Here is a 19,277-nt window from a genome sequence, read left to right on the forward strand (position 1 = left end):
CTGCTGGACAGTATAGCCCCAGGGCCCCCCAACTTTTTTGTGCCTGAGGCCACATTTAGAAATCTATTAAACTGTTGGGTACACCATAAATACCCATTTCCCAGAAGAAAAACTGGTGATGTTCAAACACCCCCCATACACCCAAAACAAATAAAACGCAGGCAAATAGAACATGTGGTGCCCTTCCTGCCAAACAAATAACCCCCCAAAATTCCTCAATTAAAATAAAATAAATTGGGAGGAGCAGGGGCCTTGGTGGGCACAAAGGGGTGTATGTCTGAGGCCTTCATGGTGCCCACAGTCACCACGTTGCAGATCCCAGGTGTAAACAGTACTGAATTGTGTGGATTAATCGTCTGATTCTGTGTAAGGCAACTTCATATATATACATGTGTTCTGTCACAACTGCCACTAAGGCCAGCAAAGAGATTTTGGTACCTGAGGCAGAAAATCTAAATGACTCTTTCCTATCTTCCCCTGTGTCTGCACATTAATTATCACGGGGCACCATCATCTACTGGGACACTGTCATGTACGAGACCCACTGAAACAGAAGCTTCCACAGCAGAACTCCCTAGTGGGCTCTGTCGGTTAGGTCTGATAAGTTCTGTTTCTCTCCTGCTTTCCCTCCCTTAATGGCATCCCAAACCCATTGCCTGATGCTGCTGCCTCTCCTTTTGTTTCCGACTCTTTGCTCAATGTATTTCTGCTTTCAGGCTCTATGAAGATTGACAGTTTGGGGATGCTGACGGATTTGTCAGAGTGTGAGGGACGCCTCTTTCCTGTAGGCTACCAGTGAGTATCTACTTCTAAGTTGGCTATAGCTTCGCACCCATCAAAGTGGCAAAAAATCATAATCCTGTACAAACAGTTCTGAGGATCTTCACCATGGAGCCAGGTGGATGTATGTACATAGGATGGCATTTGGTAGGGATACCAGAAGAAAAGGTCTGGGCAACTCCTTTTATAAGAGGCTACTTTAAAATTCTCTGCCAACTAAAATTCTCTAGGAGTCCTTAGAGCATTTATGGCAGTTCATTCAACTCTGACCCGGCCAAGCTGAAGGGCAGGACCCAGTTCTGAAATCATGCTAAAATCATGTTCAGCCCATGCTTTTCTCTAAAATCATGCTAAAATCACATTCAGCAGTCAAAAACCAAGGATACCCCATGCATGGAAGGTGAGGCCACTGCCTTCTCTGCGTGTACAGGATTCCTGGATTTCCCCTATCTGAGAAAGGCTCAGGCTTTCGCACCTTAACCTCAGATTTGCACCTTAACCTTAGGGTGTCCTTTAGACAAGCTGGGGGTGTTGGCTGTTCACACACTGACACAAAACACTGCCAGGGAGCAGCTCCTTGATTTGCCTGCTTGCAAACACGTTTGTTATAAAGTAGGGCCCTGCTTTTCAGTGGCCTGCTTTTTGGTGTTCTGCTAATACGGCGGCTTTCAATTAGAGTAAGGCCCCACTCGTACGGTGCTTGTTCCTCTTTTATGGCATTTTTCGGGCGTCGGGCTCCATTTTATTGATGGAGTTTTCGCTTTTCAGCGGGGGTCTGGAACATTTATTTTATTTATTTATTTATTAGATTTATTAGTCGCCCATCTGGCTGGTTGTCCAGCCACTCTGGGCGACGTACAGAATAAAAACATACAAATACATTAAAACATTAAAATTCTCAACAGTATAAAAACATAACCCACTGTACGAGTGGGGCCCTACTGTATTCATGCTTTGCATATCTGGATATAAACTAATCTTAAGAGGTAGCCTTAAAATGTATTTAGGGTCTGAAGCTGCCCTTGGCTTCTGCATTGAATATTTTAAGTCTTTTAAGAAAGGAGATGTGTGTTGAAGCACATTTCTTATGGATAAAGAGATTATAATCTGCCATGCTGATTATGAGTGTGAAACCAGGGTGTGGTGTACATTCCAGATGGATCAATGCAAAGTATGGGGTGTGTATGCGTCTGTACACATGGCGTGACAAATTACTTACAGGCTCTTTTCTCTCTCCACCTCATTTTTTTAATTTTACTGGTTGAAAAATGCTTGCACTGATCGCCATTTTAACCACTTGATGTGAATGAGGGTTGTGTAGGATGTGAGAGCCAGTGTGGCATAGTGGTTAGAGTGTTGGACTACGACCTGGGAGACCAGGGTTGGAATCCCCACAACCATGAAGCTCACTGGGTGACCCTGGGCCAGTCACTGCCTCTCATCCTCAGAGGGAGGCAATGGTAAACCCCCTCTGAACACTGCTTACCATGAAAACCCTATTCAAAGGGTCGCCATAAGTCAGGATCGACTTGAAAGGCAGCCCATTTACATTAGGATGTGGTTTGGGATGTGCTATAACTCACAGTGGCCAACTAGATATCACATACTGCTCACTAGTTAATATCTCTTACTACACATGCAGTTACACAAGACTTGGAGCTCTAAGGCAAGGGGGTAATAGCACTATGTTCTGCTGTTTCACCACATGGGTAACAGCCTTGCCAGCCTGGCGCCCTCCAGATATTTTGGACTACAACTCCCAGGCAAGTACAGCCATGCTTGCTGGGGCTGATGGGAGTTGTAGTCCAAAACAGGTTCCTACCTAGTAAGCTTCTAAAGTGCTAGCTTTTAAAAAAAAATTATAGCAGCATTTAAGATGGCAGATATGATTCTCCATATTATCCTCACAATAACCCAGTGTAGTATGAGGCTGAGAGTAGGTGACACTGACTGAGGGAATTTGAACTCTGGTCTCCCAGATCCTAATCCAACACTCTAATGACTACACCACATTGAGTCTCATCATCATCATCATCATTTATTTATTTATTAAATTTATATCCCGCTCTTCCTCCCAAAGGGAGCCCAGGGTGGCAAATTATTCCACTTATTAGTCACTTGCTACATAAAGTCTCTAAGTGACTTACAACACTTTAAGAGCATAAAGCATGACATAACATCAGAAAAAAAAGAACAATACATTGCAACAGAAGCCATACAGTAATCCACGGAACAGACCCAATAAAACAGCAGCAAAAACTTTGGCCACAAAATCATCTATTAAAAGACACGTTTCCAGGCTGTCATAATCCACTCTTAGAAACCATCGGCATCCATGTAGATTCTTCATAAAAGCTTCATAATAACCTGGACAGTTGCAGAAACCCCAGCTGCCTTTCTCCTTTCCTCTCCAACAGTCTTGTCTCCTTGACTTCTTGTGTTGTGCTATCTAGCGAGACCCATAGAAGAGTCTTCCACTGAATTCTGCAGTGCTTTGCCAGACTTGGGAGGAGTCTCCTGTCTCTGTAAAGGACAAAAGATCCTTGCTCAAGTGCCCCCTGGGGAACTTGTTTTTCAGCAGGTGTCGCCTGCCTTTCTTTAAAAGCACAAAACATGTCTCTGCCTGAGGTCTTAGTGCTAAAATGTCTGCTTCTGCTTCTGAGATGTTCAGGGGAAGGTTGACAGCCCATTCATATTATGTCATTACCTGGCAATTGTTGTTGTTGTTATGTGCCTCCAAGTCGACTACGACTTATGGCGACCCTATGAATCGGTGACCTCCAAGAGCATCTGTCATGAACCACCCTGTTCAGATCTTGTAAGTTCAGGTCTGTGGCTTCCTTTATGGAATCAATCCATCTCTTGTTTGGCCTTCCTCTTTTTCTACTCCCTTCTGTTTTTCCAAGCATTATTATCTTTTCTAATGAATCATGTCTTCTCATTATGTGTCCAAAGTATGATAATCTCAGTTTCATCATTTTAGCTTCTAGTGACAGTTCTGGTTTAATTTGTTCTAATGCCCAATTATTTGTCTTTTTTGCAGTCCACGGTATACGCAAAGCTCTTCTCCAACACCACATTTCAAATGAGTTGATTTTTCTCTTATCAGCTTTTTTCACTGTCCAACTTTCACATCCATACATAGAGATCGGAAATACCATTGTCTGAATGATCCTGACGTTAGTGTTCAGTGATACATGTTTACATTTGAGGACCTTTTCTAGTTCTCTCACAGCTGCCCTCCCCAGTCCTAGCCTTCTTCTGATTTCTTGACTATTGTCTCCATTTTGGTTAATGATTGTGCCAAGGTATTGATAATCCTTGATAAGTTCAATGTCCTCCCTGGCAATTATAGTGATGGGCAAATATACCTGCTCTTCACCCAACCTGTAAAAACATTTTCCTGCTTGTACCTCCCTTGACTTTTCAATGCTTGCTTTTTTAGAAATGCCCACAGTGTCCACCTGGCAAAAAAGCTCAAATGTCACCCAAAGGCTGACCTGCATATCTCTGGGCCTTGCTGCCCTCCCACTGGTCAGGAGTGTTGGAGCAGGTAGCAGAAATGAAGGAAGTTGTTACTTTTTTCTCTCTCAAGTTGTAGGAATTGCTTTACCTCAGCCTTCCCTGTCCTCATGGTTTCCAGGTAGCTTTGGAACAACTGTTTTATCAGTCCCAGTCAGCACAGCTGATGGGAAGTGCAGTCCAAAACCCCTGGAGGCCAGTTGGCTGGGGAACACTGAGATATCCTCAGAAACATGTCAAACGTGAACAAATTGCTTTCGCAAATGTTGGAGCAGAACTTAGAATCTGTTTATGGAGAATTTGCCCCATCCATGATGACTGTCAAGCAAGGTACTTGCTCTAGGGCAGTGAACCATCTATAAATTGCCTGCCCCAGGGATGGAGAATCTGTGGCCCCATCTGTGTTTTTGAGCTCCAACTCTCATCATCCCCAGCCAACATGGCCAGCGGTCAAGGATGGTGGGAGTTGTTGTCCAGCAACATCTGGAGGGCCACAGGTTTCTCATCCTTAATCTAAATGCCCTGCTGCACAGCCATTTGCCCTCAAGGAGGAGAGGGCACTTGGTTGCTTGGAGCAAGGGCTATGGAACAGCCAGAAGGTGAGTCTGATGGTCTGCCTTTGCCTTCCATGCACACCGCAGGTGTTCCCGGATTTATTGGAGCACAGTGGATGCCCGCAAGCGATGCTGGTATACGTGCCGTGTCCTGGAGTATCGGCCGAAGCTGAGCCAAGAAGAGCCAGATGCCTCGGGAGTGCAGGAAGAGAACCACACGATTGTCCATGGCCCTGCTGGCCCTACGGGTAAGATGGTTTGAAAAGTATAGGTAGACCAGCTTTTGGGATGTCATCTCACCCCTCCCATGTGTGAGAGGGACGCAATTTGGATAATAAGCTTTCCAACCCCCTTGTAAGGACGGATGTTCTGAAGCCAGCCTGGTCTGGTGACGAGGGGACAATAGCAAGTCTTTTAGGTCAGTTTCGTAGTTAGCTGCTTCCCCGGTGTAAGTAACAATCCCTTTTTGATAAGTAGCTTACTAGACCCCTTTCTCTGCTGCAGTTCAGAGTGCTATGGATAAGGATAAGGAACCTGTGGCTCTTCAGATGTTGTTGGACTTCACCTCCCATCAGCCCCAATCAGCATGGCCAGTTGTGATGGATGATGGGAGCTATAGTCCAGGAACAACTGGAGGGCCACAGGTTCCCTGTCTCTGGTGTGCTCCCGTGAAGAATTAATATTGGGTGTAGAATTCAGCATTGTGTGTGTGAGAGAGAGTGAGAGCACATTTCTATATACTGTAAGGTCCTTGGGTCAGGATCTGTCCATTTGTGTTCTGTAAATCACCGTGCACAATGTGATATAAAATGTATCATTATTTTTCTAACCCTTATTACTGCAAAGATAGGCTTGTAAGCATGCAATGTTTGTTGAAAATTCAGAAGCCAGGGTAGGGTGGCAAGGCTGAGCAGGGCTTTTGGCCATCAGAGGGTGGGACTTTAGGATCCTGCTTAGCTCCTTGCCCTTCCTCATAGCAAGTAGAAGAATTCATAAGCCAATATATGCACATTCTAATTTGCATAATGTTTACAGGTCACAGAATTCTACTTTGCTTGATGGAGAAGTTGGGCTTTTACTAACTACAGAGTTACACACAGCTGTCTTCAAGCAACCCTTTGACACGCAGGCATTTGTGGGACAGTGTTAGGCAGATATGTGACACTGGGGATGGGTGGATGAGGGGCTTTCTGCTATGTTGCCTCTAGGTATAAAATCCTCTGCTTGAGACCCTGGAGAGCCAGTGCAAGTTAAAGTAGATAGTTAACTAGACTAGACGAGTTGGGCAAGTAACCTGATCTGGAATACCGCAACTCCCTTTGTTCCATGCTCTCTTTTCTCTGCACAAAGCCCACAATGAAGGTCACTGGCTTCTGAGTGCTGCCATTGCCATGTTCTGTCTGTGTCACATTACCTCCTGGTTTTCAGATCCTAATCTTGGAGATGAGCACCTTCAGGATGTGCCCCCTCCCATGCCACCACTGGAGCGTCACTCTCCTGCGCAGAACCCAGGGCCTTTGCCACCCCCAGAGCCTGCTGCCTCCAAACCCAAATCTCTCTCCGGGGCTCGCATCAAAGTGCCCAACTACTCCCCCACTCGGCGGCCCATAAGTGGGGTGTCATCCCGCCCACTGCCTTCTCCTGGTGAGTACCTTCCAGGTGGACACCTGCAACTTATGTGACACACATACACACACACAGTCTTAAATGAAGGCCAGCAACAGAATGCTCCAGGGCCAAAGACAGGTTGCCATGTTGCCCAACTCTTGGGGTAAGAGCAGGGCTCATGGAGAAGCACAGCAGCCTATAGTCAGGGAAGTTCCTGAGAAGTCACACTGGGGAAGGAAAGGGCCATGGCTCGGTTGCAGAGCATCTGCACGCAGAAGGTTCTAGGTTCAATCCCCAGCATCTCCGGGCAGGCTGGGAGAGACCCTTCTGAAACCCTGGATAGCTGCTGCCAGTCAGCGTAGACAATCCTGACCTGGATGAACCAATGGTTTGGGGCGATATAAGGCAGCTTCCAGTGTTACTAGGGAAGAATGGGGTTGGGGTCTTGGTGCATCCCCCCCATCTCATTTCAATGTTTTTAATTTTTTTTATACTGTTTATGCTTGTACCGTTGAAATCACTTTGAGATGTTTCATGGGAAGCAATTCATAAATCAATCAAATAAATAAATAATCAAGTAGCCCTCTTGATGAAGCGAATTCCTGACCAGAGAAAGGGTACCTTTGGTGCCTAACATTGAACAATTAACAGAATAAGCAAGCGGGGGGGGGCAATAAAGGTTTAGAAGACCATGAGTGGTGTACAGAAAGTGACTGGAGGGCACGTAGGAAGGGCCCTGCTGGGTCAGGATCGGTTTAGTCCAGCATCCTATTTTCCACAGTGGCCATCCAGATACCTGAGGGAAGCGCACAAGTAGGCAGGAATCTAGCAGCCCTCTTCACTTTTGCCCCCCAGCAGTTGATATTCAGAGGCAGGCTGCCTCTGATTCTGGAGGTGGCATGTAGCCACCATGGCTTGTAATCATTGAAAGCCACCTTGAATTTGTCTCATCCACTTTTAAGGTTGTCACTATTAAAACTGTCACCACATCTTGTGGCAGCGAATTCCACACTGTGCAAAGAAGCAGTTCCTTTTGTCTGCCCTCCATCTCCCAAGGAGAAGAACTGGAAACAAGAAACGGTCAGCAAAGAAAGAGAAAAAAAAATCCCAAAATGTTGAGAGAAAAATTATTTCTTTAGGAAAGCCCAACGCATTTCGACCTCTAATGTATTGGGCCTTCATTGGGCTATAAAGAAGACAGTAAGACTACATGACTACATAAAAATGGACAATTATAAATTACAATATTCTGTAGATATTTACATAAAAATGTCTGTAGAGATTTAATTAGTTTAAATTAGGAACATCTGAAATTGCAGGCTTTGCAATATATATATATCTGTATGTCTTCAGTTTTCCTCTTGCAGCTGCCATTATAAAATTAAGCATTTTTGCTACTAGAGATCTCTACAGAAATTTTTATGCAAGTACTTACAAAATATTTTCCAATGATTAGTTAGTGATGTATTAAGTGCTTGTATTTTAATGCTGCATTTTTGTTGTGATTTATAATTTGCCATTTTTGTGCATTGGTGTAGTGTACTGTCTTCTTCACGGCCCCTGACGAAGGCCCAGTACATTAGGGGCGAAAACACATTGGGCTTTCCTAAGAAATAAATTCTCTCTCAGCATTGTGGGATTTCTCTCTCTATTTTTGTGATGTCCTGTATCTCCCAACATTCAGCTTCATTGCATGACTCCAGGTTCTAATATGAAGAGGGCGAAAAACTTCTCTATTCACTTTCTCCACATACCATGCGTAATAGTATACATTTTTCTATCATGTCCCTCCTTAATTCATGTAGAGTTTTTTCCTAATTTAAAAAGCTGCAAACATGGTAACCTTTCCTCATGGGGGGAGTTGTTCCCTGTGTAGGTAGTGCAGGGGAGGCTGACCTGTTAGGGCCAATGGGACACTGCCCCACCAACCCCAGCCAGCTCCCACCTTCCTGCCCTCTTACTTACAGCTAGTCCAGGGGGTGACCTTGCCCTAAGTCTCAGTGTTGCCCTTGTAGAACTCAGCAGGGTGGAGGATGGGGACAAAACTAGCTCCTGACTCTGCTGTCATTGTCTCTGGCTCCACCTACTGTTACCTCCCTGCCTTGCGCCCTGCCAGTCCCCATGGGCTCCAGTCACCACCGGCAGTGTGTCCATCTGTCTCTCCTTACACCTGCCTTGACATGCTCCTCCTGTTTTTTCCTCTACAGGAAGCACATCATCCATGTCCCACCACATCCTGACTGTGGGCGACCCAGACTTCCTCCCTCCACGCCGTCCTCAGCGCCTCAGCCCTCTGTCTCCAAGCAGTGTCCCCCGCACCCGCCGGTCCCCCCTGCCTCTGCAAGCCACTGCTAATAGGACTAGTCCCTCCAGCACCTCTCTCAGGGCAATGCCGCCTCTCCCAGACAACCCCCTGGCCGGGAGTGGCTTCAGGCATACTTCTACCTCAGCCGGGTCTGAGGGGCAGAGGCCCCTCCCTACCTCACCCCCTCCCTCACCCCCGCCTGTGCCGCCAGAGCTGGCATTTGAGCTCAACGTCTCCGACTTAGAATTTGACGACAGCCTCCTGGACGAACCTTTCCAAGAAGAGGAGCTGGGAGTTCCACGGACGTGCCCTTCACCCAGCCTGGATCTGCCCCAGCTGGATGGTCTGGGTGATGGTGAGAGCGAGGAGGAAGGGGAGGCCAGCCGCTACTTCCGCTTCCCACGCACGGTGGTGACGCGAGAGCCGCCCCTACCTCCCTACCCGCTGGACCTTCCCCTGCCCCACATCCACCAGCTCGATGGCATAGACGACGGCACCGACAGTGAGGCGGATGGGGCGGGGGGGCATCCGCCAGCCAAGGGCAAGCAGGCAGAATCAAGGGTAGAGCGAGAGCTGGCTGGCCCCGCTCCTGCTCCTGAGGACTTGCCTTCCGACATTGTGGACTTTGTGCTGAAGAACATGGACGCACCCGAGAGCAAGGGCCCATTGTCTTCCTGCCTCAACCAGACAATATCGCCGCCGCCACCAACACCACCAGCAGCACCCCCTACCTCTGCTAGCCTCAATGGCACCGAGTCAGCCCGACCCAACCCTGCTCCGGATCTGACCCCAACCCTCACCTTCGGCTGCGCCCAAGTGCCAGGCACCCCTGAAGTTAAGATACTGGGACCAGAGGAGCAACTACCTGGTTCCAGAATCATTCTTGTGAACAAGCTGGGGCAGGTGTGTGTGAAAGTCCAGGGTGAGGAAGGCATGTTGAACATTCAAGGTGGGGAGCAGGCCTCCAGCTGTAAGGGTGTACCAAACCCAGCACCACCACCCCCTGCATCCATGCCCAGCCTTGGCACAGTCATTTTACGGGCACCTCTGGGCCTACCTCCTAGCCCTTTGCCCACGTGGACCATCCGCGGTCCGGTGCTCAGCATGGTGCCCATGATGAATGTTGTGGGCACCGCATCTCGGGCTATTGGTGGCAGTCAGTTGGCATTGGGTGCTCCAGCTCTGGTGACACCCTCGTTGGGACTCCAGCAGACGTGTCTCCTTCAGCCCATGGCTGTGAATTCTGGAGTGCTAAGCATTCCTGGCTTGGTGTCCTTGCCTGGCCCCCGCCCGGCCATCCGTGTCAAGAGAGTCTCCACCTTTGTCGGAAGCATGCCTCTCAAGAAGGTGAAATTGGATGGGGTCAGTGAAGAGGAAACGCTGCCTTTATCGCAGACAGATCACTTGGCTAATAACTGCATTTCTGGCAGTACAGCAGGCTCAGGGTAAGTACAGCTATTATCAGTTCTGCCCATGAGATGAGATCCACACATTAAACAAGGGAGGAACAAGGGGATTGGGACAATTTTTTTAAAAAAAGCAAAATCCACATTCTAAACTCATATTATCACAGTTAAATTCCCAAACAATTGAGATTGGCTCTTGATGAGGCTGCTATGGGCAGGGCAGCACAGGGAATTCAGGGAGGGTGGGAATGTTTCAGCTACCAACACTCCCCCCACCCCCAATAGCATGGGACTTCTAAAATATATATAGTGGAATCCCTGGGGGATGGCTAGGAATGGGATCAAGAGGGCTGTAAATTTTAACCTTCGTTAACAGCGCAGTTCAACAGTGAATCCAATTACCTTGGGAAGTGAGGGAGGGCTCTCCCTTGCTGGAAATCTTTAAGCAGAGTCTGGACATGTGTTAGAGATACTTCAGCTTTGGATTTCTTGCATTGAGCAGAGGGTTGCATTGACCTTCGACTGTGGGCAGCACTCACTACAAGGCCATGATCTGATCCAAGGTGCATTGCAACAGCAGCTCTACCAGCTTGCAAATACACAGTAAAATATTAAAAGTAATGGGTTCCCAAATGCATGTTTGGGTTTAAGATACCAGGTCAAGACTTTCCTCTTCTCCCAGCATTTTAGCATGTGGTTTTAAATTGCTTTTTAAAATGTGGGTTTAAATTTGTATATTTGTTTTTAATGTTTTTAATTGTTGTAAACCGCCCAGAGAGCTTTGGCTATGAGGCGGTATATACATGTAGTAGTAGTAGTAGTAGTAGTAGTAGTAGTAGTAGTAGTAATAATAATAATAATAATAATAATAATAATAATAATAATAATAATAATAATAATAATAATAATAATAATAATAATAATAATAATAATAATAATAATAATAATGGGTCCCGGATCTGAAAAGGCTGAAGAATATTGGATGAAAGAGCCTTACAAGGCCCTGTTGCAACTCAGTTATTCATTGAGTAAAATATTGTACTAGGCCTGGAAGAATTGTTTTGTTCTGGCCATGCTAGTATTTTGAAGGAACAGTCCTGATGTCCAAGCAATAGCTATTTAGTAGTCTGAGGTCTCAGGGCTAGAGGTTGTGATGATTGGGGTGGGGGAGTGGCACATTTAATGGGGCTAATGATAAACTGATCTCTCTAGTTATGACAAGGAAGCCCATCTCTTAGCTGTGGTGATTGAAGAGATCTGTAGCCACCACTAGTGAGTCCATGTTTTTTTCCCCATGCTGCATTCCCCCACAAAAGCTCCTCTGTATTCTTGGTTTAGTTGGGGCATAGACTACAGCTGCCAATGGAATTGGAGCTTCCAGATTTCCATTTCAGCTTTACTGGGTGGATCCTGGCATGTCTTATGGTCTGAATACTGCCACAGTCACAAAGGCCATGCTCAGTGCTGCGTTAGGGAGGTGAGGAAGAGGCAGCAAGATTTGGGATTCCCAGCATCTCCGTATAGGGCTTCCCACAAGTCTAGCAAGAGATGTTACCTACAATATTTCTTCTCTACCATAAGCTTGCAAGTAATACCTCCAACACCAGATCTTCATGTGCACAATCTTGAGATTTGCTGGTTGTGGTGGACTCGTGTGTGCACAAGTGTGTGTATACATTAGGAAGAGCTATGGTTGTATGGTAAGCTCCAGAGACGAGTACTGCCTCCCATCTCACCAGCACCAAAATCCGCTGGACTGTTATTTCCATCTTGTCTTGAGTCCCACACTCTGGTTCTTGTTCTCTGTAACCAGAGATAGACAATAAACTTGTAAGAATGGTTCGGTGGTTAGGTTGCATTTCACCCACTGTCATGGTCATTTTCTGTTAAAGTTTTAGTCTTACTGCAGCTGTTTCTCACTGTGGGGATGAGGAACCCTTTCAGTTGGGATCCATCCCCAGGGACTTGTGGAATCTGATAATCTCCCGAATGCTTCTCCCATACCATCCAACCTGCACCCTCAGATCAGCAGCACCAAACGACCTTCTCTCTGTCCCCTTTTGTTAGAGGTGAAGTTGATAGCAACTAGAAAGAGAGGCAGTTTTCAGCTGTCCCCCCCCCCCACACACACACCCCAGTCTGTGAAATGCCTTCTCCAGGGAGCCTTGCCTGGCATTGACATGATTTTTTTTGGTCACCAGGAGAAAACTTTTTTTTTGTCACCTTCATGGCAATCTGTGTTTTTACTTTACTTTTTTTAAAAAAATGGTTTTTGTTTTAATATTATACACCACCTGGATGGATGGGTGGATGGATGGGTGGGAGGGTGGGTGTAACCCACCTTGGGAGGCAATTCCAATGAAGGACAGTATATAAATATTTTAAATGAAAGTGTTTCGAGTGAGGTTTTTGTTTCCTATGGTGCTTATGCACATTTCTCTCCTCTTACTCTCACCTCTTGTTAAACGGTACCCAAACCTGCTAGGCCTGTTTACTTTGGGGCAAAAGGCAGCTGAGCAGCAAAACTCCAACTGCCCGGCAACACTCTGAATTGACTGTTGTCTGTCTCTAGCCTCAGTCGCTTGCATCTGCACGGCAGGTTGCAAACAGCTATACTGGGCTCTGTTCCAGTTAGCCCCGGTGTTCGTTTCCTTCTTGGAAGAGAAAAGGTTTTGTTCTTGCCCCCTAGCAAAAAGGGGTCAGTATGTTTTGTGTGCACGTGTGCTAACACAGCCCTTTTGCCCTGCAGCATCGGGAGGGTACGGATGAAGACTCCCACAACGAAGGGTGTCCTAGACCTGGATGCACTCAAAGAGGAGGCAGGCCCTGGTGGCGAGAATGAGCTGTGAGTGTGAGATTGGGGAATGCAGGAACCTGGTACTTGCCTCTTTCAGGCCTTTTAACCAGCCCTTCTCTCCACCCCTCCACCCAGGTCTCCGATGGATCACTCCCCCTCTTTGGCAGCATTACACTCCCATCCTGGAACACCGGAGCTGAACCAACAGCCTGTGCTGGAACCAGTCTGGCACAGATATGCAGGTACTGGGATCTCTGCCCTGTCCTGCTTTGTCTTGGAGATCAATGTGTCAGTATTAAGGTGGGAGGCTGTGGGCTGGCTCCTGATACGTAGAACCAAGGATAAAACATCCACACTTGCTATATTGGAGGTGAAGAGCTGTGCGTGTAGAACTAAGAGCTGCTGCAGTTAGAGTGTTGGACTAAGACCAAGGAGACCTGAGTTCAATTGATTTTTGTAAACTGCTCTGAAAGCCTTTTTGCTGGAAGGAAGGATATAAATGCTGTAAATATCATGGAGAAAGTGGATAGAAGTTTTTCCCCCCTCTCTCATACCACTAGATCTTGTGGACATTCAATGAAGCTGAGCATTGGAAGATTCAAGACAGACAAAAGAAAGTACTTCTTCACACGGCACATAGTTAAACTATGGAATTCACTCCCAACAAGAGGCAGTGATGGCCATCAAGTTGGTTGGCTTTAAAGAGGATTAGACAGATTCATGGAGGAGAAGGCTATCAGTGGCTACTAACCATGATGGCTGTAGACTGCCTCCATAGTTGGAAGTGGTATACTTCTGAATATTAGTTGCTGGAATCCACAGGTCCTGCTTGTGGGCTTCCCATAGGCATGTGGTTGGCCACTGTGAGAACAGGATGCTGGACTTGATGGGCCACTTGCATAATCCAGCAGGCTCTTCTTATGTTCTTAAACTATATATGGGGAGAGAGAGAGGGTTGTATTCAGCTAAGTCCTACTCAGAGCAGACCCATTGAAATTAATGAACCTAAGTTAGTCATGGCCATGAATGTCAATGGATCTACTCTGAGTAGGACTTACTTGAACCCAATATGACTAGCATTGGATACAACTGAATGGGTTATATTCAAGTTCTACTAGAGTCTGCGTCTGTGTTAGAATTGCTTTTAATATGTTTTCTTCAATAATATGTTTTTAACCCTTTTTAAAAGATGTTTTTAAAGCTTTTAAAAAATGTTTTTAATGTTGTTTTGTTTTAATGTATTTTAAGGTCTTTTTATGATGTTTTAAAGTGTTTTTAGCGTTTCTGTTTGCCACCCTGGGCTCCTGCTGGGAGGAAGGGCGGGATATAAATCAAATAATAATAAATAAAATAAATAAATAACTGTAATTAATGAACAGTTAGTCCTATACGTTAATTTCAACAACTCTACTTTTAAATATGAGTTAAGGATACAACCTGTAGTGCTCCAGCTTGCATCCTAGAGTTTAGCAAGTTAAGCAAGTCCTGGCCCTGAGAAGGCTCTGGCTTGTGAGACTGGATTATTTTAAAAAAAACAAAAACCTTCCCTGTTGTAAGCCTGCTCCCTTCCCCACATTAGGCCCTTTCACACAGATGGTGACTCCACAGCATTGATGAAAGCTTGGGCCTCCTGCTCTTTTTTTTTTTGCCTCCAGGGGATCTTTCCAGCTCAGACGAGGACAATCTGAACCAGGAGGACAAAGAGAATGAGATGCCCCGCAAAACGCAGCCCCACCTGTGCTTTGAGATCACCAGCGAGGATGGCTTCAATGTGCAGGCCGACAGCATAGATGGTAAGGAGGAGAGAATAGCTTTGGTGACATTCATTTGGTCCAGTAGCCTCCCAGCTGGCTGACTGTTGCGATGCTGCCAGAAAGAGTGGCTGGAGAGAGACACCCCACCCCACCCCCATTGTTGACTACTGGACTGGATTTTTCTCTTGGATGTAAACTGCAGTTGTGCTGTGCCTTGCTCAGGAAACCCAGCAGAGTCTATGGAAAGCAGCAGCACCTTGGATCTTCCTTGCCCAGTAATGCACTTCTCATGATTTTGTGTTTGGGGGTCCAGTGTCTGGCTCTTTCAGAGTAAATCCCATACGCGTTCTCCACATTTAGGTGCCTGGAAAGCAGTGATTGAGAAGATCCAGGAGGCCCGCACCAACGCTCGGCTCAAGCATCTGTCCTTTGCAGGTAATAAGGTTGCACTCACACTTCCCATAGATATTTGGTTGGCCACTGTGAGGATGCTGGACTAGGTAGGCCTTTAGTCTGATCCAGCAGGGCTCTTACAATGTTCTTGAGAGTCCTGTAGTGGTTGGGGCTTACTTTGTGATTCCCACGTCGACCTGTATTAGTCAACCGGCTTCTCAGTTGCAGGCTCAGAGCTGATGAGGGGGTAAAAAAAGGGATAATTTCGGGGAGTATAAACCTGCCCCAGAAGAGCTGCTCCAAAGGAATCTTGGAGGTTCTGTTCTGAGGCTTTGGGAAAGGGCTGGGGACAACATGAATCTCAGGCACTTGCTTTTTCTGGCAGGGATGAATGGGGTGCGGCTGCTGGGGATGCACCACGATGCCATCATCTTTCTGGTGGAACAGCTGTATGGTGCCAAGGCCTGCCACAAATACAAGTTCCGGTACCACCAACATGAGGGTGAGGAGGAGGAGCTTCCTCTCAACCCTCATGGCTGTGCCCGAGCTGAAGTCTATGTCAGGTGAGCAATGCTTTGCTTTCTACCTCGGGGTGGGGGTGGTAATGGTTTTCAGACCAGGGTACAGTCTGAAGGCAGATGAGGCCACCACCTTGCTGAAGCTAAGCAGGTCTGGGTCTGATCAGTGCCTGGATGGGAGATCGCCTGGGAACCACACATATGCCACTTTTAAGTTCCTTGATGAAAGAACGGTGGGATATAAATGTAAGAAAATAAAAATAATACACTCCCAAGCTTGCTTGCAGATCAGAATGTAGTCCCAATATCACCGGGGTGGTCACAGGTTCACCCGCCTTAGTCCTAAATCACGTCCTTGCCTGGGTTGTATTGCAGTGAAAAGGGGTTCTTTCTTGAGTAGAAGGGAATGCAGGAGCCACAGGTCCTGTGTGGGTTACAGATGGTGTTTGAAAGGGAGAAGAACAGGGAATCTACCCACCTTCTAAGATTGACAGTCCTCTCCTTCTTTTCTAGGAAATGCACCTTTGACATGTTCAACTTCCTGGCATCCCAGCATCGTGTGCTTCCTGAGGGAGGCCCCTATGATGAAGAAGAGGATGAAGTGCAGCTCAAATCCACCAGGTAAGGAGACGCACCTGGCTTCTGCTGTCCTGAAGTTGGAGCAGACTCCACATCATTTGGAGGTTTTTGTGGTAATATGAAGTTGATTGGATAATACCCAGACTGCATGTGCTGCAACGGAAGCTTTTAAAGGCACCACCTTTTCCTCTTCCACCAGTGAGTCTTAGGAGTGTAAGAACCTCAATAGTAAAGTATTTCCAACAGTAATCTTTGTATCATGTCAGTACCAAAATCTTTGCTGGAGTAAAAGTAATGGAAGGGGGAACTACAAAGTCATCATTTTTCTCCAAGTACTTAGAAAGGGGACCCATCTTTCCTGGCCCAGATTTCATTTCTACTGTATTAGTAAGCATTGCTTTCCTAGTAGTCGTCGTCTCTCAGCCCTCCTAATTTATTATAAAGGGCAATTAGCTGCTTTCCAGCAACACAGCATCAGCTTTTTGCCTGCCAAGGAAGCCCAATGATCCCAGGCCTCTTCTGTGCATCAGGGAGTGCACCTGTGGAGGCAGCAAATAGCCACATTGACCCAAAAAGAGCTGCTTCCAACCACATATACTGGGGAGGGCCACAGCTCAGTGACAGAGCATCTGCTTTGCATGCAGAAGGTCCCAGGTTCAATCCTTGGCATCTCCACATAGGACTGGGAGAAACTCCTGCCTAAAACTCTGGGGAGCTGCTGTCCGTCAATGTAGACATTACTGAGCTAGATGGACCAATGGTCTGACTCTGCATAATTCCTATGTTCTCTCCAAAAAAGAACCGTTCCTGTACAATCCCACATTGTGTGATGATGTCTTGTCCTACTCAACTGTCCTTCTGCGGCATCATTACTTTTGAAACTGTCATGCTCCACCCTAAACATTTTTTTTTAATCTGATTTTGTCCCTCTGACTCTTCCTGGAAATCTGTCCCAGAACAAAGTCTCTTGAATTAGTTCCAACAGTTTCCCAGACTGTTTTAAGCATGCCCTTCTTCGTCCTCTGCTAAAGAAATCTTCCTTGGATCCCTCAGTGTGCGCTAGTTACCGTCCTGTGTCTCTTCTCCCATTTCTTTCTAAAATTTTAGAGAGAGTAGCCCCCTCCCAATGGATGCCTTTTTAACTGCCCATGATCTCTTTGATCCATTTCAATCCAGATTTCAGCCAGGCCACTCTACAGAGACGGCTCTGGCACATGTTATGAATGATATTTTGGTGGCTGAAGCTCAGCATTAGATATCTGTATTGATTTTATTGGATTTGTCCAAAGCATTAAATACACTTGACTATCAGTTATTGCTGCTGCAGTTGGCATCTTTGGGAATTAGAGGCAATGCTTTATCTTGGCTTGGTTCTTTTTTATCTAATTGTTCCTTTTCTGTTTCATTTTGGGGCTCAGTTTCGAAGGCTTTTCCACTGATAGTGAGTGGTCCTCAAGGATCGGTCTTGGGTCCTCTGCTGTTCTCTCTCTGTACCCTCCCTCTTGGTTTTCTGATTTTGGTCCTGGGATTTCAGTGCCACATTTATGCAATGACACCCAGATTTTCTGAAGTTTAAATTTATTAACGATGATGTGTGGAAATCCGTGACGGACTGCCTCTTAGATGTTTCCTTGTGGATGACTGCACATTGTCTGAAATTGAACATGGAAAAAACTGAGAGTATTGTCTTTCAGCCCAATCGTCCTTCTGTTTCTCTTTCCTATCCTTCACTGTGTCTTCAGGGCTATATGATGGCCCCTGTTCTGGCTGCCAGAAACCCTGGAGCTGTACTGGGCGATCATTTGTCTCTATGCCCCTTTATTGGGGGGACAGTGAAGGCATGCAATTTTCATCTCTTGAATATCTGTAGGATCTGCAGGTTCCTGACTACCGAGACTGCACATTTTCTTGTTCGGGCTCTGGTTACCTCACGTCTGGATTATTGCAATAGTCTTTTGCCCTCTTCCTCTCCATCCTTTGATTTTGATCCAGAACAGCTCTGTTCGGGTCGTCCTGGACCTTCGCTGCTACTCCCATTTCACCTTTTCCCACAGGGCCCTTCATTGGTCCTAGGGCCAGGTACAAAATTCTGGTCCCTGCCTTTAGGGCCCTGCATTCCAATCTTCCCCGTTATCTGTCATCCCGGTGGTGGGGTATGTTCCAGCCAGGAATACAAGATCTGTGGGCCAGGGATTACTGGTTGTTCCGCTGACGCAAACTGTCCTGTTAAGGTTGCAAACCTTTCAGGAGTTGATTCCATGTCTGTGGAACAGCCTTCCTGTGGCTCTTCAGCTGGAGGAGGATTTAACACATATTTGGAAGGGTTTGAAAAGCTTCCTTTTTTATTTGCCGGAGTAAACAAATGGGCTAATTGATTGTGGTTGAGAGGGCTTGGGGTGGGGACTTGGTTTGTAGGAGAATACATTATTTCATTTTGATGATGGCATTAGGTGTCATTTATGACAACAGTTGCTTTTAGGAGTTATGTTGATTTATGTATTGTTCTTATTTTATGTTTGTTGTGCCGCCCTTTGGTGGAAGGGGCATTATAAACATTATTATCATCATCATCCGTGAAATAGCAAGTCCCTCTGGTATGAGTTTCTCAGTCTAGTCTGGCCTCCTCTTCTTCCTTAGGCGAGCCACCAGCCTAGAGCTACCCATGGCCATGAGGTTTCGGCACCTAAAGAAAACCTCCAAGGAAGCTGTGGGCGTGTACAGGTAATGGCCAGAGCAATTACTTCTTGCTTGAGTCCTGAACCCACAACCCAGGACCTTGCTAAAGAGGCAACTTCATACAGAACAGCACCCCTGCCCCATACTGGACTCCAGTATAGAGAGTACCTAATGGCTGGCTCACCTTTGGCCCATCTTGTTAACTCTTCCTCCTTAGTTCACACTGGGTATGTGATTTTCTTCCTGTTCCAGGTCAGCCATCCATGGCCGGGGTCTGTTCTGCAAGCGCAACATTGATGCAGGCGAGATGGTGATTGAATACTCTGGTATTGTCATCCGTTCGGTGCTCACAGACAAGCGTGAAAAGTACTATGACAGCAAGGTA

General features: G+C 46.4%; 1 protein-coding gene across 2 annotated transcripts in view; it reads left to right on the forward strand.

The window, feature by feature from the left end:
* Nucleotides 1–19,277, forward strand: part of KMT2B (lysine methyltransferase 2B) — a 73,987-nt gene that overhangs the window by 53,685 nt on the left and 1,025 nt on the right. For both annotated transcript variants that reach the window (XM_061597073.1, XM_061597074.1), the window contains 12 exons: nt 717–795; nt 4,944–5,104; nt 6,285–6,500; nt 8,672–10,214; nt 12,925–13,020; nt 13,108–13,214; nt 14,628–14,765; nt 15,087–15,161; nt 15,505–15,682; nt 16,151–16,258; nt 18,854–18,937; nt 19,145–19,274. In XM_061597073.1, the coding sequence (XP_061453057.1) occupies nt 717–795; nt 4,944–5,104; nt 6,285–6,500; nt 8,672–10,214; nt 12,925–13,020; nt 13,108–13,214; nt 14,628–14,765; nt 15,087–15,161; nt 15,505–15,682; nt 16,151–16,258; nt 18,854–18,937; nt 19,145–19,274 (2,915 nt within the window). The remainder of the gene's footprint in view (nt 1–716; nt 796–4,943; nt 5,105–6,284; nt 6,501–8,671; nt 10,215–12,924; nt 13,021–13,107; nt 13,215–14,627; nt 14,766–15,086; nt 15,162–15,504; nt 15,683–16,150; nt 16,259–18,853; nt 18,938–19,144; nt 19,275–19,277) is intronic.

This window comes from Rhineura floridana, chromosome 15, assembly GCF_030035675.1.
Source record: "Rhineura floridana isolate rRhiFlo1 chromosome 15, rRhiFlo1.hap2, whole genome shotgun sequence".
Classification (NCBI taxonomy): domain Eukaryota; kingdom Metazoa; phylum Chordata; class Lepidosauria; order Squamata; family Rhineuridae; genus Rhineura; species Rhineura floridana.